The following is a 26295-nucleotide window of genomic DNA, read 5'->3' as shown; positions in this document are numbered from 1 at the left end:
AGCTTTTCCCTGGAAAGGTTGTCCAGCCCTTCACAGGCTGCTCAGGGCAGTGCTGGAATCCCCAGCCCTGGAGGGTGACATGGATGTGACATTTGGGGACAGGGATTAGTGCTGGCCTGGGCAGTGCTGGGGGAATGGTTGGACTCTTAAAGGTCTTTTCCAACCTTAACAATTCTGCATTTCTATGAATTTGTATTTACCAGGGCCATTTTGGAGATGTGCAAAAAGTGGTGCCTTGGGCAACCATCCTCCAACCCTGCTCTGAGCACAACAGAAATAACTGAAGGTGCCTGAGCTTCCAACCCCACAGCACATCCTGAAATCCACCCTGTGCAGCACAAAGGGATTCCCAAGCACCTCAAGGATCACAATTCCAAAACTGGGGCTGTTGATTGAGCCTGCAGCTCTCAGAATAACAGATGCAGCTACAAGCATGAACTGAGAGGTGCTGGTGGTTCTAGATCCTTCCTGGAGTCATTGTGGATTTTACAATCTCAATACATTCTTTGTATTGAGGTGAGTGAAAATTGGATGTTGTTTATTTGAAGAGCTACGTGGAATGGCATCAGGAAAGGTGAAATAAGGAAAAGCCTCTTCTTTACATAAACAGCAGCAGTTTCTGGTGTTGTTGTGTGGCTGATCCTGGCACTGAGTGGTTCAGTCACTGGCTCAGGAATGGAGCAAGTCTGCTACAAGTTGCAATGGAATATCTCCAATTGGCACCTCTGAGCTTTTGCAGCAGCAGCAATATACCCAAACACTGCTTTGAAATCTAATCCCAGTTCTATCTTTCCAATAACATTATTTCCCAGCTTTCCTGACCGTAAAACTTCCCAGCATCATCAATCAGGCAGAATTATTGCAGTGATTTTTTTTCTGCCAGCTCCAAAGGAGCACAGAAAGCAGCTCCCTGCATTTTCTGCAGCCACGGTGCTACGTGAGCACTTACAAGGAACTTTCCAACCTTGACAGAGTTAATTAATTAATTGATTAATCAACTAAGCACCATTTCTAAGCTAAATACAAGGAATAATCCCACATTACTGGATTGTCATCCTAACATGCAACAATCAGCAGGATCTCTGCCAGCAGCAGCTTTTTTTCCCTTTCACAGCCCACACATATCGATCCAGAGACCTGAATTGTTCTTGCCTTCCCCTCCATTAACAACAATCTCATTCCATCCTCTCACTTTGCTTTGCCCTCAGATTTCCTTAAGGCAGAGCCCAGGAGCCATTTGCCCCTGGCCTTGCCCTGCAGAGATCACACCCTGTGCCAGGCAGGCACATCTGGCAGAAAAACCATCTCCTATTTATCACAAGCCCAGTGAAATCTCCTTCCTGCAAGAAAATCCAAATACAATGTCCTTTTATAGCCCTGATCTTGTTTCTGCTTTATACACTAACTTTAGAACAAGCTTTAAACAAAGAGATTTGTGCCTGACACAGAAATAAATGAGCAAAATGTGTTCAGGCTACTCAGCCCTAGGATGTGAAGGGATAGAGAGGGAGAAACAGCATAAAATAGTTGAAGTAAATTATAAAATGCACCAAGGTTTTTGTTTTCTGAGCCCAGCTGGCAGCAGCACACTTGGAGAGGGGCACAGGAGCAGGGAAGTGGCTGAATGACAAACTGCACCCACTTGGGGATGTCACAAAATCCTGTCTCTTACTCTGAGCCAAGGAACAATTCAGTTTTCATCTGCAAAGAAAGATAATTTCTCACGGAAAACAAATACATCCTCCTTCCCCACCCCTCTGAGCCTTATTTATGAAAGCCTTGAAGAGCCCATTCTGAGCAGAACATCTGAAAGCTGCAGAAGTAACACCAAAGCACTTCAGAGAACAGAACTGAGAATTTACATTTTCTTAACAGGAAATTTACTTCTTCTTAACACTGCCCATGTAAGGCTGGACAGAGATTCCCCCAAATCACAGCAATGCCAGACCCATCCTCCTGAAAGCACAGGGACTTTGCCAACAGAGCTTTGCATGGGAAGTGAACACAGCACAAGCTTTTACATCTGATAAAAAAGGTGCAAATCCAGTAACAAGAGCTGACCCACAACTCCACCACCTCCTTGTTTAATTTCACCTGTTGATCAAGGCACTGCTGTGAATAAATGATTTTAGGGGTAAAGACTGGAGATCAGGACAGGAAAGTCCTAAAATTAATTTTAGGGATTTTTTTTTAAGCAATAACTTTGAGGTTGATGACTCCCAAGCTCCTGCTGCTTGGAGGGTTTAACAGAAGCTGTTATAACCTTCAACCTCCGTGGCAGATGGGAGCATATGAGCAATTACAGAGGTGCTGCAGATGGGGAAAAAAGCAAAAAATCAGCTCATTAAGCATTCAGTGGGTGCCAATCCATGTGAACACAGCTTTGGTGGTGACCCAACTGTTCCACAGCTCTGTGAGCAACTGGAATTCAGGTCTGGGACTGTGGGAGCAGCCCCAGGCTCTGCCTTTGCCCTGCTCAGTGCAGGCAGAGCCCTGAATTGTGCACAAGGACAACTCAAACTGCACCAGGCACGGCTGGGGATGGTCCCTCCCTGCAGAAATCCCAGCAGAGCCCCCCAGGAACATTCAGGCTGCAGCCTCTTCCCAACCATCTGCAAACACAGAGCCTGAGGACCTCAGAGGAGCTCCCAGCCACGTCTCAGGAGCTTTGCTCGACAACAGTAAATAAATAAAACTCACTGATTTATTTTTAGGGGTTGTTTTCTGTTTGTTCATATAACCCAACTCTAGGGCTGACCTGGATAAGACTCAAGTTAGAGATCCATTAGCATCATCTTTTCCCAATAGGAGTTCACCTTCCTTACCTTGCACCTCTGGCCTCTCCAAAAGAGCAGCACAAGTGAAACACCGAGTCAAAGGTGCAGTTTTAGATCAAGAGTTTTGCTGCTTCCCTGAACATTGCCCTGGAATCAAATCTAGCTTTTGAAAGGTGCTGAGAATCCAGAATTCAGCTGGAATTCAGCTTTCCCTCTGGTTTATCTGCACGTGGCAATGGATGCTCCACTCGTGCCAAGAGCACAGAACACCCAGCACAGGACACTCCTCTGAGCCCCTACAGGAGCAATTACAAGCTCTGAACCATCAGCCTGAGCTTCAAAAAGGGACAGCACACAGAAAAATCCCACTCCACTTGTGCACTGAGGTACAGGCATTTATCTACACACACAAAAGGCAGAACACAGGTCACCAAACAGCCTCCCCTGCTGCAAAATGCTCCCAGCCAGTTCAGGCTGTGATGGGGGAAGATTGCAAAAGCCACAAGGATTAACCTCAGAGCTGCCACCTTCCTGCCTTTCCAAAGTCAAGAGACAGCCTGGCCTGGTGTACAAAGGGATTACTTTGAAGAGCAGGAACTGGAGGAAAGATATTTCAAGTATTCAGAGGTTGGAGTGGTGTTTTTTTTTTTTTTTTTTTTTTTTTTTTTTTTTTTTTTTTTTTTTTGTTTTTTTTTTGTTTTTTTTTTTTTTTTTTTGCCATGACATAAAGCAGATTGAGCCCCTTTTGTATCATTTTGAAACTTCCCTGCTGCAGAAATCCTGCTACCTCAGCTGTTACTGGGGCACTGGCAGACTGCAGATGCTGCACAACAAGCCTGATTCTTCCATTTAAACCCAGGGAAGAAGCATTTTTCAAGTTCCTTTCATATCTCAGCTTAATTTGCTGGAACTTCAGAGCATGATCAGGATGAGGAATGGGATCCTTTTAGCAGCACATATTCTTCAAGACCTGTCTTGCTGGAGGAGAGAAAAAGCACAGCTCAGTTCCTCCAGCAAGCACCTGGAAATGGAACAGGAATTTCAGGGATGCATCAGGGGGAGAGAAAGGAAAAGACAGGAATTGCAAAAAAAAAAAAAAAAAAAAAAAAAATATATATATCCTTGCTCTTGTCTGCTGGAATGGTGTGAAGCCAGTGCCAGACAGGCTCCATCCAGGGCTGCCAGACACCAGGCTGGAGACAGGGATCTTGGCCAGCCCCCAGCAGGGCCCAGCACCCAAATCCCTCCTGCCAGAGGGGTAAAAATACCCCCAAACCCCAGCACAAACACTGATCATGTCCTGGCTCTGCACCCAGACAGCACAAGGTGTTACCTGGTCACTCCTCTGCCTGCTGGAGTGAAGAGTCAACTCCATCACAATAACTGGAGGGCAGATTTCAAACAAACCCCCCAGACACATCCAACCCACGAGGCAGCAGCAAAAATCCATTTACATTTGGAGTTAACAACATCCTCCTGAAACCCCAAACAACTCCTCCTGGTAATGGTTTGTTATTTCTTTTCCCTTCTAAGTGCTCCAGAGGCATCTCAGAGCTCCAGAGGGTGACCTGCCCACGCTGTGTCTCACCAAAGGGCAGCACAGGCTGAGGCTTTGAGCCATTTCCTCAATCCCAGCAGCAGCTGAGCCCCAGCCCCATAAAATCCAGCTTGTCCCTTCCTCTCCCCAGTAAATGAACCTTTCAGAGCTGCCAGTGGCACCAAGAGAACATGGAGAGGTTTGTGCTGCCCTTCCAAACCCCTCCTAGCCAAGGTCACAGTGAAAAACAACGGTTTTAGCAACAGTTTTATTCCATAATTTACTTCTGAACAAGCATTTTCTCAGCCTGTGTTTTCTGAGCACTTCAGGAAAAAAAAACAACAGCCCTGAATCCAATTTTTATACATTTCAAGCTGCCAGCTCTGAATTTTAAGCAGACACCAAATGAAGGGGATACCTGTGCCCCATTATCAACCACTGAAAACAACATTAAACATTGCAATCCATCACCTATTTGCAAACCTGGTGCAGTCCTGGAGCTCACTGCATGATCTGCAATGATTTCAAAGCCAAGTGCATTTCTGTTCACACACCAGGATGGCAATAAAACGTTGGCAAACTGCAGTTTTTTTCCACAATAGGTGAAAAATCTGACAATTTGCGAGAGGAGTTGAAAGCAAAGCCTGAGAAAGGAACTAAAGAAGACCAGAAGAAACGAGTGTGGAGCAAAAACAGTGCAAAGAAACTGGGAAATCTCAAGGATTAGGATGTGTGAGAAAGAGAAAAGAGACTTACAGACACAGCCAGGTGGGAAAAGATAAAGGGAAAATAGGTTGTGTATGATCTAGATAGAAATGGAAGCGTGGAGAAATATTGTTAAGGAAGTTCTCAATATATTTCTTTTATCCTCCAGCACAAGGAACTGGTCACAACAGCACTTGGGTTCCCTCACCCCTCCTGCCCTGGGGTGCCCCTCACCAGCCTCAGCCCATGTTAAGTCTTGAACCCAAAAAAGGAGCTAAAAAACGTTTACTGTGTTCCAATTTATGTGAGGAACATCAAGAGCCCAGGGAATTCCCACGGGATTTTCTTTCATCCCTTCTGTAAAATCTATATTGAGTGTCTTTAGGATCCCAGAGGGGAAAACACTCTCTTTGCTGTTTTTTTCTGGCAATGTTTTCCTCTGGAACTGCCTCCTCCAGGCAGCAAATTCCTCCCACACATCCTGAGGACACATTGTCTGGGTGCCTGTGGTCAGGTTTAATGGGTTAAGAAAGTAATTCCCCCAAAACTTCCAGTTCCCTCCCTTTATTTGAGGTTCAGTAATGGATCTCATGAACCCACCAGCTCCGTCTCAGGTTCTGCAGCTCTGCAGTGGCAGTTTTAAACACCACCCAGGCACACACTTCTCCTGCTGATAGGGGTAAAAAGCCTCCTATCATTAGTTCCCTGTCTGAGCTGAGGAATAAGAATTAATCTTCCTGAACTGCTGGAACTGAATCCGAAGCACCTGCACCATAAAACCTCAGAGTCTCCCCAGGAGGTTCTGTTATTGCCCAAGGCTGAACCCCAGGGTTTTATAACCACAATGCAGGGAAAGGAGCTGCAAGCGCCATGGGAGCAGCATTTCCACCTCAAATTTCAGCTTTTTATTCCTCAGATGTTGCATCACACACTGGAAGTTGGGCTCTGAGGTGTCAATTCTACCACTGCACCTCCAGCCCTTGGAGCCAAATCTTGGTCCTGACCCAGGGGACATCACCTTTATTCAGCCCTAAAACCCTGACTAAATTTAGATATTTTTTAAGTCTTCCCTGTTTTCTCTCCCTGTGCCTTTCTCTGTTTTTTGTGGACCATGGAGCAAAAGATGACATGGCACAAGGGATCTCAGCTCTTCTCCACAGCATCAGTGTGGGAAAACAGACCTTCCCATGTTGCCATTAGGCCTTGGGAGAACTAAACACAGCCCCAAAAATCAGAGGTGCCATTTCCACCCTCCTTTCCTTGCAGCACATTCCTCAGTCATTCCCAGTCATTACCACATTACCCTGATGAGAATTTAAATGTTCATTAATTCTGGCAGCTTGTCAATTTTTTTTTTCCTTAATGAATTCAAGCAAGGGAAAGAACAGTGGCTTCATGACTCCTCTCAGGAAAAAAAAAAAAAAAAAAAAGCTGATGAGAATTTCACAGGAGGCAAGAAAGAAATTTCTTTTGGCTGCACTGACCCTCTTGCCAAACACCAGACCTGCACCATGCAGTGCAGAAGTGAAAGTTTCTCAGAGTTAAGATGGCAAAATCCAATTAAGGAGGAGGCAATTGAGCATCTAATAACAGGGTAAGCACCAAACTCTGTCTCTTACCAATTATTATGAGAAAAGAACAGAATTAACAAGCAGCTGCCTTCAGCCAGGATGGGACCACAAGGATTTTTAAGGTTCTTCTCCATGTTAAGAGTAACAAACCAAACAGAAGAACAAACCAAACCCCAAAACTTACTTGTGTCTTTATTAATAATTTCTGACTCTGCACATGAGCACATTGCACATTCAGCTTCTGTTTCCTGCCAGCTGGGCCAGCACTTAATTGCTGGGTGTGTAATTAAAACGCTGCATCACCAGGCATGGAGCAGCAGCACCACGTCCCTGTGCCTGCTGAAGGCAGCCAGGAGCTCCCCAGACAACCTGAGGAGGAATTTCAGCTCTCACAGCACAGCACTTCCCTGCCTTGAAGTGTTTTACACGGGTAGATCAGGTCATCAATCCCCAAACTTGATTCCTTTTTTAGCAGGATGGAGCGGGGGAAGCACCAGAGGGTTTGTTCCCAGGCAAGAGCTCCTCACCTCCCAGCCACACTCCCAGGCTAAAAGCACCAAGAGGCAGAAAAGGAACATGATTTTCTGAAGTTCTCAAGTTCTCAAAATCTGTTTCAAGTTTTTCCTTATGGTGTGTTGGGAGCTTTGCACCGTTTCTTTTCTTCCATCATTGCTCAGGAGCACGAAGGGGCAAAATCTTCCCAAGCAAACTGCCACACTGAGCTCAGCCTCCAAATAAAAGCTCCTGGAGATGCAAATGTGCATCCAGGTGTGTGTGGGCATGTCCCACCTGCTCCTTTTGCAGGTACAGCACAGTGTGACCTGTGCATCCCTCCCAGGCACTGAATGCAGCTCTGCCCATCCTGCCTGGGCTTTTGTCCCAGTGCAGACACAGGATAAATAAATTTTTTGTGCCTTCCTGAAGAACAGATCAGTGCTGGTGGTAGAGACAGGATTGACAAGCAGGATTTTACTCAAAGTTGTCTACAGGATTTTACTCAAAGTTGCATTGAGTGAGTTGGAGCTGCAGCCAAACATCACAGACACAGAAAATCCACAGAAAATCCTCCGTGGTTTATTCTCCCTGCAATCCCAGAGTCAAAGAGTGCAGAGAGCAAAAGTGATCTCTTGAGAGGCAGAACAATTGAGATCTGCCTCTCAGGGACTCTCCCAGCCTCTCAATCCCTGGGTGAAGCCATTGAATAGGAAGATAAAGCCAGGCTTTAAGGAGTCCAGCTGAAGGTTGACCTGTCTGTTTGTCCTTCTCTAAGAGTGGAGTGTGAGCACCCTGCACTTGGCACAGACACACAGAGGAGACAACAGGACACTTCATCAGACACAGAGATCCTGTAACAAAAGGGGCAGAATTGGCTTCTTCTACACTGCTGCTTTTATCCTCTATTTCCAGAGCTGCAAACAACAACAACAAAAAAAAGGCAGAAAGGACAAGTTGCTGAAACAAGGCAACTGCCCAAAATGAAATGGTCTGAGCCACATCTGTAGAGTCAGCAAGAAAACTGCAAGAAAACTCAGCTGTGTGACACATCAAGTGCTGAGGTGAGATAATAACTTTGAGGAGAAAACTAAACAAGAAAAAGGAGAAATGAAAAGACACCCTGGTCTTTATCTATAAATATCCCTTGAGCAGCTCCTCAGGAGAGGCTGAAATGCTCAGGGTGGGATTGTTGTGGTGCCTGTGCAGGGACAGGAGTGAAGATCCTTCCAGCTCAGGATATTCAGTGATTCTGGAACACCTCAACCCATTTTTTTTTTTCCCCAAAGCTTTAGGGATTCCCAGATAGTCCTGTAATAATTATTTACTCCCTAGAAATTTTAGTTTTCAAACAGCTTTGCTCAGACAACCATAGCAAAGCAAAGAAGGGGTGGGCTGTACGTGGGAGGGCTAAAGGTCAGGACAATTATTTATGGAAGGTTTATGCCTTTGTTGCAGGGCTTGATGTGTCATTATTCTTGCCACCACACCTCAAAGGTATTATTTTCCTAAACACAAATCCCCTTTTCCTTCCCTTCAAACTCCACGACGTTTCGAACTAAAATTAAAGTTAGCATTTAACAAAAGCAAAACACTGTAATTTTAGAACTGTATCACTTCGAGTTGTTTTATTTTTATGCTCAGAGGAGAGAGAAAACCTTTAGTTCCTTTTGTCATGACAAACCACAACGATAATTACTGGGAAGCTGCTCTTGGTAAAAAAAACCTCCCAATCCGGCTGTCACAGGGAAGCCAGACAAACATTCCCAAAAATAACAACTAAATAATTGATATTACTGGAGTCACAGAACACAATACCTTGAACAAAGAGCCACCAGCCAGCCCCTGTCACTGTCACTGCTCCCTGGCTGTGTGGCCTGCAGGATTCCTGCTCTGAGAGAAGCTGGGAGGTTACTCATGTAATTATTATCCAAAGGCCATCAGCAGCCTGTGCAGAGACCCACAAAGACATTCTCAGCCTGACTGTGCTTTAACCACAAGATGATTTTAAGTGCCTAACCTAATCTCTTGAAATTCCCTTGTTAGTGGAAATGGGCAATCTGAGAGTTTATTTTGCCCTTCCAAAGGCAGAGATTCAGAGTAATTCTGGACCTTTACACGGTTCAGAGTAATTTTGTCTTTTTCCCAGTCTTAATTATATTCTCGCTTTGAAAAAACCTTTATCTAACCACAATTTCGATGATTATTTAATGACTAGAAGAGCATTCTGTACCTTTCCAGGGAAAACACATCCCTGTGCCAGCCTGGAACCCCTGAACGAGCATTTCAGTCTGTGACAAAACAAAATGTTTCAGAGAAGGAAAAAACACCCCATTTATCCACTCTGCCCTTAATCCTCTTCAAGTCCTCCCCACTGAGGGATGCAGAAATGAGCAGAGTGATGGCTAATGGCCCATGGCTCATTGCTGAATGGGTGATGAGCATCCAGAGCCCCCACAGCCAACACAGCAGCTTTGCAGAGAGGGACAACACAGGACCAACACAGGGACCCTGCTCCTCCTTACCTCACATCCTGCACACCCACAGGTGGGAGCTTGCAAATTAAGTAGTAGAATTAAAAAAAATAATAAAAAAATAAACAGTTTGGCAAAAAAATTACAGCAATGTTACAGAAGGAAGAGAGGGAACGAGCAAAATGTGCTGCCAGAAGCACAGGAGTGCACATATTTAGCATGACACAGGCTCTGGTAGAGGCAGAGATATCAGCTGGGAACAAAGAACAAACCACAAATGTTCTGTATCAGTGCATGAGGAGCCTCCTGAGATGCTCAGATAAAACAAAAGCTCCCCTCTGCTGTTCTGCTTTGTGTCTCCACAGGACAGAGCTTGTCTCAGAGATGAAATCCTGAAACCAGCTCAGGTGAGGGGCTGTGAGAGGGAGCAGCATCAAGGCACTGTGAGACACTCGAGGAACCAGCTCTGGCTGTCTCAGCACCAGGGACTGCTCAGGAGGAGGTGGCACAAAGCAGCTCCAGCCTTTCCTGCACATGCTGGCCCAACGACAAAAATGTGATATTTCTGTGCACTTAGACCCTGTGCAAATTAGGGATTTTTTTTTTTTTTTTTTTTTGAGAGCTGTATTTCAAAGCACTCTTTTTCAAGCAGGGCTTCAAGAACACAGTGATGGAGACAACGAAGGCGGCGCTCACTTGAGAGAAAGGGCGACTCGATTCTGTCTCAACAGAAAACTCTCCAAGTAAAAAGGGATTCCAAAGAAAAAATGCCAGCAATAGTTTGTTTCTGAAGCTCAGTGGGGTTTCAGATGGAATTCTAACAGAGTGCTTAGCACAAACCTCGTCCTTGTGTCTGCAAAAACACGCTCTCTCTGTAAGGTAAGGCTGGCAGAGTGTATGGGTACCTGGGGGTTTGGAGGATTATAAAGATGAGAACATTCTCCATTAGAGGACGTAATTCCTCTTACTGCTCAAGCTTTGAAATACTGTGAGCCATTTTTTAATATAAAAGTCCATAAGGGAAAAAAAAATCCATAGTGTAAGGCCAAGAGAAAGAAACGTCATCTTTCGTGCCTCCGTCACCTCCTGGTATTAAACCATTATGAGAGGCCTCGAGAGGTCACAAACACTCCTGTTCCTTCTGCAGAAATTCTGCACAAATCCCCACAGCTAAGGCTAAGTTTGTGTAATTCCTCAGTGTCTCCTCCTCCAAATGCTGCCTGCAGAGCAGGGCTGGCATCCCAGGAACTCCTGCTCCTGCATGTTGCAGGAAGTTGGTGTTTTGTGGAAAAAAAATGACCAAATTGAGTTTCTTGAGGGATCAGTCCCAGCGCAGGTACAGCTCTCGGATTTGGTGGATGGACCAGCACAGACTCCTGGAGTGGTTTGGGTTGGGGAGGCACCTTGGAGCTGATCCTGTTCCCCCTCCCATGCCATGGGCAGGGTGTTTTTTGCCCAGAGCCCAGGCAGGACTCTGAGGACATCCCTACCTGGCCCCTCCGCCGCCCAGCACCAGCGCGATGGCGTTGCCCGTCAGCACCCGGGCCAGGCGCGAGAAATCCGAGTGTCGGTCCGGGACCTTCTGGAACACCCGTTCATACATCTCCACCTGCACAGGAGAGAGAGCCAGGCACGGTCAGGTAGATGTTTCAGCACTGATTTTTCAGCCTTCTGATGTTTGCACTCTGTACTGGAGTTTTCTTAAGCATTGTGACATAAATGAAGAATGATGTTTTGTAAGTAGCGCTTTCCTTCTTGTGGGAAGGACAAACTGACACTTCTGGCTTAACCAGTGGGGTCAGAGAAGTGTCAACCTCATCCCCCAGTCACCAGTCACCAAGTCCAAACCCTGTTTAAACCCAAAACCCAAAATAAACTTTCTTCTTTCTCGTCTCACAACCTGAATGTGTGAGTGTCATCTTTTTGTGTCCACCTGGTGACAGGCAGAGCCAACAGCAGCCTGCTAAAAGATGCTGCAAAGGTGAGGAGCATGGAGCTTCTCTCTTGTGGGGCTGCTCAGCCTGGAGAAGACAGGACTGAGGGGAGACTTCACCCCTGTCTGTCCCTGTGTGCAGGGAGGGCTCAGGGCAGGGACCAGGCTCTGCTCTGTGGCACCAGAGGAATGGGCAGGAACTGATGCCCAGGAGTTCCACCTGGACAAGAGGAAGAATTTCTTTCCTGTGCAGTGAACAGAGACAAGAGAGGCTCTGAAATCTCCCTCACTGAGATAGTCCCAGCCTGTCTGGACACAACCCCAGTGACTGCTCCAGGGGACCCTGTTGGGCAGGGAGGTGGGACTGGAGGAATTCCAGTGGTCCCTTCCTGTGAGTGACTCTGTTACAGCCCTTCTTCAAAGGAACAGAGGGTTGTGAACCACCCAAACAGTTCCAGTGGCCTCTCTGAGACTTTTATAGCCACTGGGGGTAGTACAGAATTTCCTTTAGAGCTCTTTCTCTCCTTGACAAGGATCTGAAGGCCTTGGGAAGCATCCCAGGCTGCCTTTGCCTCATGTTTAGCAGAGTTTTGGGAAGCACAGGGATCTCCTCAACAAAAAGGACTCCATGGCCTGTACATACCTTTCATTGGGACTCTGAGACAGTGATTACTCTTTTAGGATATCAAATAACCATAAAAAAAACCTGGCCCCCTTATCCTTGTTCCTTAAATCCAATTGAGGCCCAACAGATTTAAAGAGAACACGTGTGTGTAAGACCATGGTGGATTATCACTATCCCAGATCTCCTGTAAAACACAGATTACAGACCAAGTGAGGGACAGCAAGGGCTCAGCCACCAAAGCAGGAATCCCTTACCAGCTTGGGCAGACTCCTTTTGGAGAAGACTCTGCGTGGGCAGTGGATGTGGAGGTGAGCAGAACACCAGCTCCTCATGTTGAGCCACTCCACGGTGCGGGAAGGGAGGGGCCCATCCTCCTTGTGGAGCAGGATCAGCTGTTTCTGGGCTCTCACTGCCGTGTTCTCCAGCATCCTCTCCAGCTGCAGCAGATATGGGCACACAAGGAAAAGGCAATAAGTCCTGGCTGCTCCAGTTTCAGGGTGAAATACATCCACACACACCCCACACCCCTATTCCCACCTCGATCCAACTCTGCACACTCACAACCCCCAAACATGATTGATTTAGACAGTAACACTGTTAATTAACTCTGAGCTTACACAGCACACAGAAGCCTAAAATCAGCCAAAAATTCAAACCTGAATGGTTCTGATTTAAACCAGGCCATTAAAAGCTGAGCACAAGCAGGAACTGCTCCTGCAACGTGAGATGCTGCCCGAGTCACATTCGAGCCCACAAATATTCAGTGTTTTCTTCTTTCCCTTCTCATCAGTTCTACTTTTTTTTTTTTTTTCCTCCTTGCATTTCTGATTTTGGGATTTTTTTTTTTCTTGTTGTTGTTTTAGGCAACTGCTGGCAGCTTGTTCTGCCTGTGCTTCCTGCCTCCCACATCCAGCTCAGGAAGAGCCCACACAACGAGACACACACGAAAGCTGCACGTGGGACCAGCCCAGGCTCTGTGCACGTCACACTCAGCACTTCACCATCCTAAAAAACCCTGCCTTGTGATCCCCTTTTTAAAAATTTCTTCAAGGTTTTTTTATCTGGTCAGAGGGCTTTGGTAATAAAATATAAAACCATAAAAATAGATAGTAAGGGAGGGGGAAAAATACAGCTTAAGATCTGTAATAAAATATAATAAATAATTCATAGGCTGTAATTTAGAGCTACTTTTTCCTGAGCACACACCATGAATTTCATCCAGGCAGAAAAGAATTTTCTCCCTCTGTGTGGAGACCCAAAGAAATTCTTTGGGCAGAAACACAAAGCTTCAAAGCAATTTTTGATTTACCATTGGCCAAAATGACTCTTTAGAGGAAAAAGACCTTTACTGGAACTACTCCCACATAAAACTTGCCATTTCAGGGGATTCTCACGCAATTCTTTCGCTACCCCTAACAGGCATTTCTCAGGAATATTTCATTATTTACACCTCACTGGGTGTCAAACCCAGGGAAATAGATGAGTGTAAAGCAGCCTGCTTTGCTCCCAGGGCCAGGAGGGGAAGGAGCAGCTCCCTCACCTCTCCCACAGTGGGCTCCTGGTCCCCCAGCCCCACGATGAGGATGCAGTCGGCCTGGCGGATGCAGCGCTGGGTCCAGGGGGTCAGGGTGCTGTCAGCCTGGTACAGAACAATCCTGTGGATGTCCTCCTGCTGGCCCAGCCAGCTGGTCAGCCTGTATTCGTGGATGCTGGGACAGACAAGGAGAACAGAGAGGTCAGTTGGTGTTGTAGAACAGCTCCCAAGAGAAGAGAGGGGAATTTTACACAGGGAGAGAGAGGAATTTCCTCTGCTCCCATCTCCTCCTGGCTCTGTTTCTCCAGGATTTTTACCATTAGACAAACACCAAGGCATGAGGATACAGTGATGCCTCACTTCAGTAATGCTCCCACAGCATCCCTAAGCATGAGCACACTCACAGCAATTCAGCTTTTCCAATTTCACAAGTGAGAAAGGAACTGTGGAAAAAAAATCCACCCACACCTGCACCAAATACTCCTGAAACATCATTGTCTCCAACAGCTGGAGCAGAAGGCCCAGTGCATGTCAGAAGACAGGATTTTGTTCCCAAACTCTGTGTATTTATAAGAAGAGCCCAGTGTGTGTCTGCATTTCCCTGAGCAGGGAGGAGGGCAGGTACCTGTCGAGAGCAGCAGAGCCCAGGCGCTGTTTGATGTTGTCACTGGTGAGCAGCAGGGCAGGACCTGGGGGAACAAGGAATTTCACCTGTTAACACCTCAATTTGAGCTCCTGGAGAAAGGAGAACACACTTCCAGAGAAGCTGTGGCTGCCCCATCCCTGGAAGTGTCCAAGACCAGGCTGGACAGGGTTTGGAACAAGCTGGGAGAGTGGAAGGTGTCACTGCCCAGGGCAGTGGCTGAGATGGGTTTTAAGGTCCCTTCCAACCTAAACAATTCTATGATTCCAAGAATTCAATCCCACGAATTTGCTTTGAAGGTAGTGATGGATCAGTGCATTGAGCAGAGCTGGCACAAAGTCTTCACAAAAATTTTCACACTTCCAATTCTCCCCATCCCCAGAGCTCTGTTAATGCATTAGTCACAACTGCAGATTCTGTTATCCCATTTCTCAGGGTCACAAATGATCACAGACCCATGGAATGGTCTGAGTTGGAAGGGACTTTAAAACTCATCCCATGGTGACACTTTCCACAGGACCAGGCTGCTCCAAGCCCTGTCCAAGCTGCCTCTGGTGACAGCTCCTCTTGCAGCTGCATTTTCACCAACTCAGCATTCAAAATATCCCAGACTTTTACAGCCACAAGAAGGCCAGGATCCTGTTTTCAAAAAAAAAAAAAAAAAGCTGTTCCCCTGACCTTTCAAAATCCAGAATTTGTTCATCCTGCATTGAACCCAGGTGAATCTTCAAGATCTCTGCAGCTTTACTACCCCTTATTCAACATATCAATAGGAAACCCAAAAACATTCCCAAATCTGTAGGGCATAGTCAAACTCCACTATTTACACAGACACATCTGGCAACAACTTTAGATCTGAGCTGAATTTCAGTGCACAAAAAGCTTCTTACAGGCACTTCAGTTTAATTTTCTTATTAGCAATTCTATTGCAGCAGCAATTTGTGCCATATGTGATGGAGGTTGCAGAGTGACTGCAGCTAAATGAAAAAAAAATGCAAAGAAAAGAAAACTTCAGGGAATAACTGCACACCTAGAGAAAATATTACCTGTCTGTTACTGAGAGAGAAAATTCACATTTACAAAACATGACAGAGCAGTTGCTTTGCATTCATGTTTTTCATTGTGCAATCTCTCCTTGTTTCATTAACAACAGAACTGAGATTTATGTACTAAGTAACAAAACACTTCATTATGTGAGGAGTCTGGAGGCAAGGTTATAATGTGTTCAGTAAAAATCAAAGAAGTGTGAACAATCAACGTGGGAGAAGGTCACAAATTCACACCTCTGTGTTGAAAAGGCAAAACCCACAGGTACAGACCTGGAACTGGCTGTCCTGACCTTCAGGGCCAACTCATTCCCTCCTCAGTGTTCAAGTCCTGCTGAAAAGGCTTCACTCTAATTGACTTTACTCTTTAATTGACTTTACTCTTACACTTGAAAAAGTTCCCAAGTGCCATTTTCCATTCTGTACTTTCCAATACCCAAATAACATTTGCTCCTTTGCTTACACTGATTATCAATGTAGAGCAAACAGAAATGCACAAAAACATCCCATAAACAGAGACCAAAAGATAAAGAGAGACCAGAGAGGAGGATGATTCGAGAAGAGAATTTGACTTCCCCATCCGCCAATAAAAGTTCTGTAAGTTGGTTCCTATGAAAGCAACAAGCCCCAAGCAGAGGGAATGAGCAGCACTCCCAGAGCAGATTTGGGTTTTACCTGCCCTTCCCTCCTCCCTCTGCTGCTCCTTGAGCCATCCAACAGCAGGAACAGCCCCAGTGCTGGGAAATGGGTTTATCACCACATCCTTAACACTGGCAGATTCTTTTATCTGATTCACTGCCCACACCTGGTGTCAGTGTTGGTCTGGTACAGCTTTGAAATGGCACAATGGGATAAGAGAGGTCTCCCAGAGGGAATACTGATGGCACTGCACAGGATGGAACAGCAAGGGACAGAGTGCAGGGCAATTCTGCAAGCGTTCAGCAGCAGAGTGATCATCAGTGTTCATTAATGTGTCAGAGTCCTCAGTTAAATAGGAAAGATAGGTGGATTAGAGTTGTATTCCAGGATGTGTGTGCCTTACAAAGCTTTCTGGCACTGGTGGAAGTTCAGCAGGCAAAGACAAACAGCCTGGAGTGCCAAATGAGCTGAGGAATGCAATAAAAATGCTAAATAAGAGAGACAACACCAAGGAACAGTGTGGGCACCTCTGGCTGTTATCCCCCTACCCTGGGCACTGAGATCCAGCAGCAGCAGCCCCTGGTGATGCTCTGGGGCCCAGGCACCAAGGGGAACACCACTAAACCCAGGGGACACCATCAAAGCCAGTGACCTGCAGCCAGAACAGCTTCCACCCAATGGGGGAGGCAGAGTTTGTAGGGCTGGGGTGGATCCCTGAGCTCTTTCAGCCTTAACTGCGGACAACGAGCTCCAGAAGAGCCTTGGAGAGACTTAAAAATCACATCCAGACCTCATTTCTGATGTGGGAAAGGAGCAGGACTCAGACAAGGGTGCCCTGGCTGTGGCAGCCCAGCAGCCCATCCCTCCACATGCCAGGGACACGGGACAAAGATTCCCAGACCTTCACTCATCCCCAGCACGGAACACGGTGATGCTTCCAACAGAACCAACTTGTTTTGTCTCAGAAATACCAACCATCTGCTCTGCACTCCCAGTTTCCAGCAGGCTCCCAATTAATCAGCCATTAAAACCCCTCCATTAATGAGACCAAGAACACCAACATATGTGAGCTCAGAAAACAGAACCAACAAAAGTGGTATTTTCAACTCAACTGCTACAAGCAACCATGTAATTAAAAAAATATTCCCATCCTGGAGGTGCAGTGCCAGGTTGGACAGGACTTGGAGCAAGCTGGAAGGTGAGATGGGCTTTAAGGTCCCTTCCAACCTAAACCATTCCATGATTCTGTGATGATTCAAATCCACAGCCTTCAAAGAGACAAACCTGCAGGCAGGAGTGACCAGGCCAATGTGTCAGAACATCCTTAAAGTGCTTTTTCACAGTCACAAACCTCTAACCACCCCCTTTCCAAACCTGAGACAGCCTCAGGGGCAGCTTCCAGCCAGAATTGGCATCAGGGCCACATCCCTGCACCCCTCAGTGCCCTGTCAGGAGGATCAGAACAGCTCCAAGTGGAGAACAGGAGAGGTGATGTGAGGTAACACTAAATATTCCTCCAAGGCCTGTGTGTGTCTCTGGCAGCAGCCAGCAGCAGATTGCTGGGGAGGAGGAGTAGCAGAGCAAGGCAAAGCCAGTGCCATTCCCTGAGCCTCCAGCAATCTGCAGCTTTCTCAACTTTTTTTTTTTTTTGATTTCTCAAGCCTGAGGTGGTGGTTTTTTCAGTAGAAATCCTGGGGGGATTCTTCTGTCAGCCAGGAGCTCAGAGGGATCCTGAAGCCCAGATTTTCTGTGCTCAGGTGAGAGAAGTGCAGGCAGTGGCTTCACCCCAGGCTCAGGGATGGAGGTTTTTTGAGAAAACCTCCTGGAGCACCTAAAGCTGTACTCCAGAACCATCTGTTTGTCAGAACAGAACTAAGAATTCCGTGAAAGAGAAAGGAAGGGAAGGAAAAGCTGCCAAATACCAGAGGTCTGGTTCATTTTCTCTGCTAACAAACAAGGGCACTGAGCAGAAGGGCTGCAGCAAAGCTTCCAACCTCCTGCCCCAGAGAGGGGGGAAAAAACATCACAGGAGACATAAAACCTCCCTTTTATTGCCTGTGAGAAAGAAACTCACTTTGGTAATTTTTTTTTCCCACAAAACACCAACTTCCTAAGATGTGCAGGAGCAGAACAGGTGTCCCAGTTCTAAGTCTAATAAAACACGGTGCAAAAGTTGTCTCGAGAAATGAGGGGCCCAGAGGGAAAACAGTAATTTCTGAGGCTCAGAAATTGTTTCAGATTCACCTCACCAGAAAAAACACACCCACATCAAAAAGACAAGGCCAGTACAAAAACCCATAGTGGAAAAAAATTTCAGCAGAGCAAATTTCTTTGCTTGGACTCCATTAAAAGAAAATTTACTTTTGGCCTAATAAAAGTCTATAGAATTATGTAGCAAAATCACATAACTGATAAATGAGTTGGATGTCAAGAGGATCTTGCCCAGCAAAAAAAAAAATACTAAATTGTGCCAGGGTTCAGGCACCACACTGAACATTTCACATTTAAATCTAATCTGTGTGTAAAGACAGGCAGAGCTGTAATTAAAAACTCCAATGAATTATTAGCAAAGATTTTTCAGTGAGCTCTCCAATACATAATACATTTTTAGAAGTGAAAAGAAGGAAAAATTTAAAGGGCAGAAAGGAATGAGAGAGACACATATGTTGGATTTGAATCCCCTCCCTGCTTCAGTTTGAAATTCTATGAGATCAGAGGGCTCCCACATAGAAGCAGAATTTGCACAGCCATGTGGTGTCTTTTAGCTGGTCCCAGTAAAAGGAACAAGAAAACAGTCAGGCAAATACTTTTGAAAAATCTGAATCCTGCAGAAGAACTTCTTATCAAAAGATGCTCTCAGCTCTATCAGGATGAAGAGGAAAAGAATTAATAATAAAAATAGACATTATGAACACTGACCAGAATCCATCAGCATGATGAATTGCAGGGCAGAAAAACCTGGCCCTTGAGTTCAGAGCTGGAAAATTCTTGTTCCTGCTTTCTGGAAGTTGGAAATTCCACATTCCCCCATCCCCTGGAGCCCCAGACTGAGAGGAAAAGCTGGTGACACCAGAGGCTGCACAGCCAGGGGACAGCAGGGGTGTCACTGTGCTCTGCAGGACCTTCTGCTCTGCCCACAGAGCTCAGAGAATCTTTCGTTCTATCTCTGTCTCAAGGTGAAGGCTGGTCCAGCTGCTGCTGCAGGTCCCAAATAAATCTTTGATCACAGAGCTGTGACAGCAGCAGAGCTGCCCCAGCCCTGGGCACAGCACAGGAGGGACCTGGAGCTGCTGGAGAGACCCAGAGGAGGCCCCGGGGGGATCAGAGGGATGGAGCAGCTCTGCTGGGAGGAAACGCTGGAAGAGCTGGGAGTGTTCACCTGGAGAGGAGAAGCTTTGGGGTGAGCTCAGTGTGGATTTCCAGAGCCCAAAGGGGCTCCAGGAGAGCTGGAGAGGGACTGGGGACAAGAGATGGAGGGACAGGACACAGGGAATGGCTTTGGGCAGGGCTGGATGGGAGATTGGGCAGGAATTGTTCCCTGGCAGGGGTTGGAATGGAATTCCCAGAGCAGCTGTGGCTGCCCCTGGATCCCTGGGATGGACACTGGGGCTTGGAGCAGCCTGGGACAGTGGGAGGTGTCCCTGGGACAGTGGGGGGTGTCCCTGGGACAGTGGGGGGTGACCCTGGGACAGTGGGAGGTGTCCCTGGGACAGTGGGGGGTGACCCTGGGACAGTGGGAGGTGACCCTGGGACAGTGGGAGGTGTCCCTGGGACAGTGGGGGGTGACCCTGGGACAGTGGGAGGTGACCTGGGACAGTGGGAGGTGACCTGGGACAGTGGGAGGTGACCCTGCCCATGGCTGGGGTGGCACTGATGGGATTTAAGGTCCCTCCAACCCAAACCATTGTGATTAGAAGCTCCATGGAAGCACAAACATCCCTCAGCATTTAACTGGGACACAATCACGCTGTCTGGAAACAATATGTGAATTATCATAAATCCCAGAAACACCAAATGTCAAAGAAAGCAGCACAAATTTGTTGGGAATGCTGTAGGTGGCCCCACACTCTGGTGGCTCCCTGTGTGCTGAATGCACCCCAATGGAGAGCAGGATGCTCACCTGAGCTGTGCCCATTACAAATCAAAACATTTAAAAAAAATTAATTAAACCCACAAAAAAAAGAATTAAGCAGTGTAAACACTAAGTCCTGTCTCATTACAGGCAAAAGTGGATTTTTTTTTCCTGGGGGAAGGAAGATTCTGAATAGCTTTCAAATTTTTTTGGGCAGTAAATATTCATTATCAGACTGAGATTTTCTACTTGTCATTACTTTTACATCCCTTTAATAATACAGAATTACCAAAAATTACTAAAAAAAATTACCAAAACAAGCCCCAAAATCCTGTTGAATAGATTCATCAGCAACCAGCTCCAACTCCAAGCACTGCCCACAGCTTTTATCACACCAATTCCAGGAAAAGGAAAACCATTTAAGTGTTACACTGTGTTCCAACCCATCCTTCCCTCCCAGCAGGACTGGGGTCAGCAACATCCCAAAGCTCCTGCCCAGAACTGCAGCAATTGATGATTCTTGCAATGATCTCAATGTTCCTGCCTCCATCCTCTTAATTCCTTCTTATCCTCATATCTCCAACCTGCAGCAAGGGGAATTCAAGGCATCACTGCAATATCCAGCTAAATTCATATCAAGAAGGGAATTTTCTATAATAAATATATTAAGTTGCAAAAAGAAAGCTAAAACCAGCTGCTCTCCACGGCTCTGGAACGTTATTTGAAACCCTGAGCAATGAAATTATAAGGATCAAATGTTAAGTATGGATTAAATGTTAAGTCAAGTATTGTAATTGGATGCTGCCATTTAACTTACAATTAGAAAAAAAGGTTGGTTCAAGGGGGAAAAAAAAAAAAAAGCAAAAAGATGTGAATAGCAGCAAATCTTTAAAGCAATTTTCCAAACTGAGAGTTCCTTTCAGAGAAGATTTTCAATTAAGCTTTGTCAAGCACAATAACAGCTCCCATTTTCATAATCCCAGGGCAGGTCTGAGCCCAGTTCACACCCAAAGTCCCTTTCCACAGGGAATCATGGAATGGTTTGGGCTGGAAAGGACCTTAAAATTCATTTCATCCCACCCCAGCCATGGGCAGGGACACTTTTCACCATCCCAGGCTGCTCCAAGCCTGGCCTTGGACAATTCCAGGGATCCAGGGGCAGCCACAGCTGCTGTGACAGTTCCCCCCATGCCAAATGTGAACAGGAAAACAACCTGAAAACAAATCAAAATTTCACTTCACTACTCAGCTGATTTTTTGCTGCAGGAAGTCAGAAGAAAAAAAAAAAAAAAAAAAAAAATCATTCCAAAACTCAACTGCATGTGAGACACTGAGGAGGAACACCCAAACAACTCTCAGCCAGAGGGGTAGAGGAGGAAATACAAGAAAGAAAGAATAAGAAATAAATTTTTTCTTTTTCTATAAGAAATAGAAAAAAAAAAGAAATTTGAAAAACAATTTCATTAAACCACAAAAAAGAATTAAGCACTGAAACCACTAAGTCCTGTCTCATTACAGGCAAAAGTGAACTTCTTTTTTCTGGGGGAAGGAAGATCCTAAATAGTTTTCAAAAAATTTTGGACAGTAAATATTCACTATCAGACTGAGATTTTCTACTCGTCATTACTTTTACATCCCTTTAATAATACAGAATTACCAAAAATTACTAAAAAATTACCAAAAACAAGCCTCAAAATCCTGTTGAATAGATTCATCTGTATCTAGGTTAAAAAAATAAGGTTAATAGGTTAAAAAAAAAAAAGAAAAAAAGAAAAAAAAAAGAAAATGTTGCTTCTATTAAATAAAGAAAGAACAGCCCAGCAGAGCTGTGCAGAGGTTCTGCCCTGCCTGGGAGCTCCAGGGGCTCAGGGAGCTCGGGCTGTGACTCCTGTGCCAGGGGTGTTTGGTGTTTGGGACCAGATGGCTCCTGTGTTTTCCCACAACACTTTCCTCTTCCCACTGCAGCCGTCTGCTCCTTTTTGGCAACAACTTCAGGTGCCAAGGGTGTACAGAACCATCTCGAGCTGCCAGGCACAGCCCAGGCATCAGCCCAGGGAAAGAGAGGGAAAAAAATTAGGGGAAAAGGCCAAATAACCCCACCAAACCCCCTCTGACACCAGCCTGCTGTTTTCAGCTCAAATGGGTGGTTTTTTTTATTCTCAACAGTCCATCTACCTCCTTAAGTTTCTGTTTGTTTTATTTACAGGCTCTTAGTGTTGTCACACATCAAAACAAGCTGGCAGTGATCCCTAAGGAGTCCCCATTAGCAACACAGCTCCATTATGGATGGAACATTTTTCCTGCCATCTCCAAAAAGAGGAGGAATCTTCAAACACCCACAAATTAGTTCTCACTGTAGCAAGTTTCCACCATGAGTTGCACACAAATTCAGGATTCAGAAGGTTAAAGAGCTCAAGCACCACCAGTTTATTCCAGTTCCTGTTCAACCCAGAAGATTTTTAAGCACAAACAGGAATGTCAGCTCCAGACAGCAGAAGTCAGAAAGGAAATTGCCAATAAATGTAAGTGGTTACACCTCAAGCATCACATAACCTGTACTTTTAAATAAGCCATGAGAGAGCAGACTAATCATTTCTCAAAGGACTACAAGAGATTCACTCAAGAGATCTGTAACAGCATTTGAGGATGAGAAGAGGATGTTCAGGAAATGTCAAACACCACTAATGAACACAAAATGAATTCTGAATTAAATACATGGGGTTCTGTCAGGAACTGGAATTTGCACAAGCAACTTCACCCATGGATAAAGCAATTAATGACTCAGCTGGGAGCTGAACACATGGTTTTGTGGGCATGAGACAGACAAACAGGCTGGCAACACATGGGACAGTGATCTCAGACTAAACTTTGGATTTCCAGTGCCAATCTGGATCTCCTCCACCAGCCTCTTCCACCAATCTTATACTCATCACTCACGTACAGCCACAACACAAAAAAAACTGCCTAAGAAACCATTTGTTGGATGAAGGTTTTCAGCTGAGGAAGCTTGAAAGACTCTTCTCAATGAGCTGGAGAGAATCAGACTCTCAGTGCCCTGGTGTGGGATGTGTCTCCTGGAGTGAGGTAAGACAGGACAAGGGCCAGAGAGGTTGGTGAGGGTTTCCAAATCATTAAGACAAAAAAGTTTTCCACTATAATTAAATAAGGATGGGAATAGAGAAGCAAGAAGCAGGAAAAAGGCTGATCCTGAGCAGTGCTGCAGAATCACAGACTGGTTTGGGTTGGAAAGGAATTTAAAGATCACCTGTCCATGGACACTTTCCATTATTCCAGGTTGTTCCAGCCTGGCCTTGGACACTCCCAGGGATCCAGGGGCAGCCCCAACTTCTCTGGGCACCCTTTGCCAGGGCCTTCCCACCTCACAAGAATTTCTCCCTACTCTCTGCACTGACTTTATAACCATTCCCCACTTCTGGCCATATAAAAAAAAAATAAAAATCCCTCTTTTTTTTATAAAAACCCACAAAATTCTCTCCAAAACCTCCTCCCCATCCCTGTAGCCATCCCCAAAGTACTGTCACCCCTTAACACAGCATAAATCCCCCTCTGAGAGGTGCCAACACCTCTCTAAAATGACCAGCAGGGTTTATTTGCTGTGCTGCAAACACAGGAACACTCACCCACAGCACTGAGGGCGTGTTTGAGCTCCAGGGTGAAGGCTGTGAGAGGCACCTCCTCGGACACAGGCATGATGGCCACAGTGGAGAGATTGCTGGCAGGATTCCCTGCATCCCACTTGCTGCTGGAGCTGTGCAATCCAAGGGGGTGACCTGTCCACAGAGAGAAAAAAAAAAAACCAAAAAAACCTGCCATCAGTCACAGCAATGCTGCAAAAAAAAATAAAATATAATAAAATGGGAATGTCACCTTCAAGCGAAAGGGAAAATGTCACTGTGTCACTGAGCTGCTCCATGTCAGAGAAATGGGACACAAACCCCCCCAGCAGAGTTCCCACACGTTTCATTTTTAAGAGGATGGAGATCAGTTTCCATCATTTTTGGCTGCTGGTGCAGCATATGTGGGTTGAAGTTAGGCAATGTTAAAAATATGCCGGGAATATGTGAAATGAGACATGGATTTACCTGAGCCAAGAAGACAAAGACAAAAAGGCACTTAAAATTCCCTTAGCACAACTTTGGAAGTGATTTAGCTCACAAAAAACCTAGTTTTGTGACAAAAATCAGTTAGTTAACTAAAAAAATCAGTAAGTTAACTAAAAAAATCAGTTAAACTGATTTAACTAACAAAAACCCCAAACCAGTATTGTCAGTATTAAAATATTCCAAAACTTAATAATCCTTTTCTTATGGTATTCCTGAGCAAGGAAACTTGCTTTGTTTTCAGTGAAACTCCCATAGAAAATGTGCATTTCTATCTGTTTTCTCTTCTTTGTTTTCAGTGAAACTCCCATAGAAAATGTGCATTTCTGCCTGTTTTCCCTTCTTTGTTTTCAGTGAATCTCCCATGGAAAATGTGCATTTCTACCTGTTTTCCTTTCCTTGTTTTCAGTGAAACTCCCATAGAAAATTTGCATTTCTACCTGTTTTCTCTTCTTTGTTTTCAGTGAAACTCCCATAGAAAATGTGCATTTCTACCTGTTTTCCCTTCTCTGCAAGATGCAGAACTTTCCAATTATTAGGAGTATTAAAATATGGAAAATCTGAAGTAGCTGCAAAGTACCTGGGAACTCTCTCTGATATAATTTGGTGAGGAAAAGGTGTTTTTGAGAGAAATCTGCAATGCATGTGAGGAAGATCAAGATCTTCCCAGACAGCTTAGAGCAAGTAAAGGTCAATGTTCTACAAACTGTTCTTGTTCTGATATTCTTTTTTTCCTCTTTAGCTGAGCCTTCTCAGAAAATCTCACTCAATGCCTGTCAACTCAGCTCCGAGAACACAAAATAATTTTGAATTTAAGTTGGGATTTCACATCCTGCTTATCTCATTTCACCCAGCAAAGGCCTAAGATGTACCACCAAGATGAATTCTTGAGCAGGGCATGTGGAAATACTTGATATTCCCTGTGCAAATCCACTCAAAAGGCTCAATGCCAGGGTGACAAACCACTGCAGGACACAAAGAAATACCAGATAAACTTTGTTTTGAAATGTATTCAGCAATTGAGTTATTAATTTCAAATCTCCTAAAACAGCTGTGCACAGAACATTAAATAGTTTTTTTTTCCCCCTTCTTCTGGTGATCTTCAAGAAGATATTTGTAGCTTCAAAGAGGTTACACTTCACAGCTCAACCCCTTCATCTCCACAGGTCCTTCCCTCCTCAGAACTTCAATAATGATTCTCTGATTGAACTCCTGTTACTCTCACTAATTTCACAAAATTCTCCTCATTTTGCCCCTGTTTCCCATGGCTGTGCACACTCTGCCCTGGGCCACAGAGGTTATTTCAGCTGGCACAGAAGTTTAATACAATTATCACCAGGTATTTGTGCCACAAGTGGTTGTGCCCAGAGAGCTGAGCAGGGGAAGAAAGAGCAGATTTCCTTCCCCAAACTGCTCTGAAACAGGAAAGTGGGTGACCTTCATTTTCATCCACCTTGGAATTTGGCAAAACCAGCAACTGAAATAATTTAAACCTCCCAAACCAAACAATTCTCAGCATCAAAGTGCCCCACAACACCCCCAGTAGTTAAAGGGCATCTGTTTGATTTCTAAAGCTGCTCAAGAAAATTGGGAGATTCTCTCCTACTGTCTTCAGTCAGTAAAGGGACTTTGTGTTGGTGCTGCCCTGAACACAAAGCTTCAGAACCAACCCATGGAAAGCCATTTCCTCCAGAAAATTTATTAAAACACTGCAAAATCCAGTCATTTTACATCAGCCTGTGCTGCTGCTGCTCAGCACAGTGCTCTGATTGCAGCTGCTCTTTTCCAATGCTGCCTTTACATTGCACCTGCAAGAAATTCCAGGGGATTTTCACTGCAACACTTCTGTACCTCAAATCATTCCACTCCCACACCCAGTGAGCCATGCCCTGCCAAAACCAGTGTGTGCAGAGATGCAATAAAATCACCATCCACTTGTGCCTACAGCTGTAACAGAATCCCAGACTGGTTTGGGCTGGAAGGGACCTTAAAAATCACTTTATTCCACCCCCTGCCATGGGCAGGGACACCTCCCCCTGTCCCAGGGTCACCTCCCACTGTCCCAGGGTCACCCCCCACTGTCCCAGGGTCACCCCCCACTGTCCCAGGCTGCTCCAAGCCCCAAT

The 26295-nt window shown here is 45.5% G+C and overlaps 1 protein-coding gene across 2 annotated transcripts in view; it reads right to left on the bottom strand.

Moving 5' to 3' along the window:
- Positions 1-26295, bottom strand: part of PNPLA7 (patatin like domain 7, lysophospholipase) — a 120858-nt gene that overhangs the window by 33818 nt on the left and 60745 nt on the right. For both annotated transcript variants that reach the window (XM_083876059.1, XM_083876058.1), the window contains exons 22-26: positions 23690-23839; positions 14274-14337; positions 13655-13823; positions 12369-12551; positions 11047-11165 (exon numbers count right to left, since the gene is read on the bottom strand). In XM_083876059.1, coding sequence (XP_083732185.1) covers positions 11047-11165; positions 12369-12551; positions 13655-13823; positions 14274-14337; positions 23690-23839 — 685 coding nt within the window. The remainder of the gene's footprint in view (positions 1-11046; positions 11166-12368; positions 12552-13654; positions 13824-14273; positions 14338-23689; positions 23840-26295) is intronic.

The sequence above is a fragment of the Zosterops lateralis genome, assembly GCF_965231275.1.
Source record: "Zosterops lateralis genome assembly, chromosome: 20".
NCBI classification, from domain to species: domain Eukaryota; kingdom Metazoa; phylum Chordata; class Aves; order Passeriformes; family Zosteropidae; genus Zosterops; species Zosterops lateralis.
The sequence above is the reverse complement of the archived record's forward strand: the minus strand, read 5'-3'. Positions and strand labels throughout refer to the sequence as shown.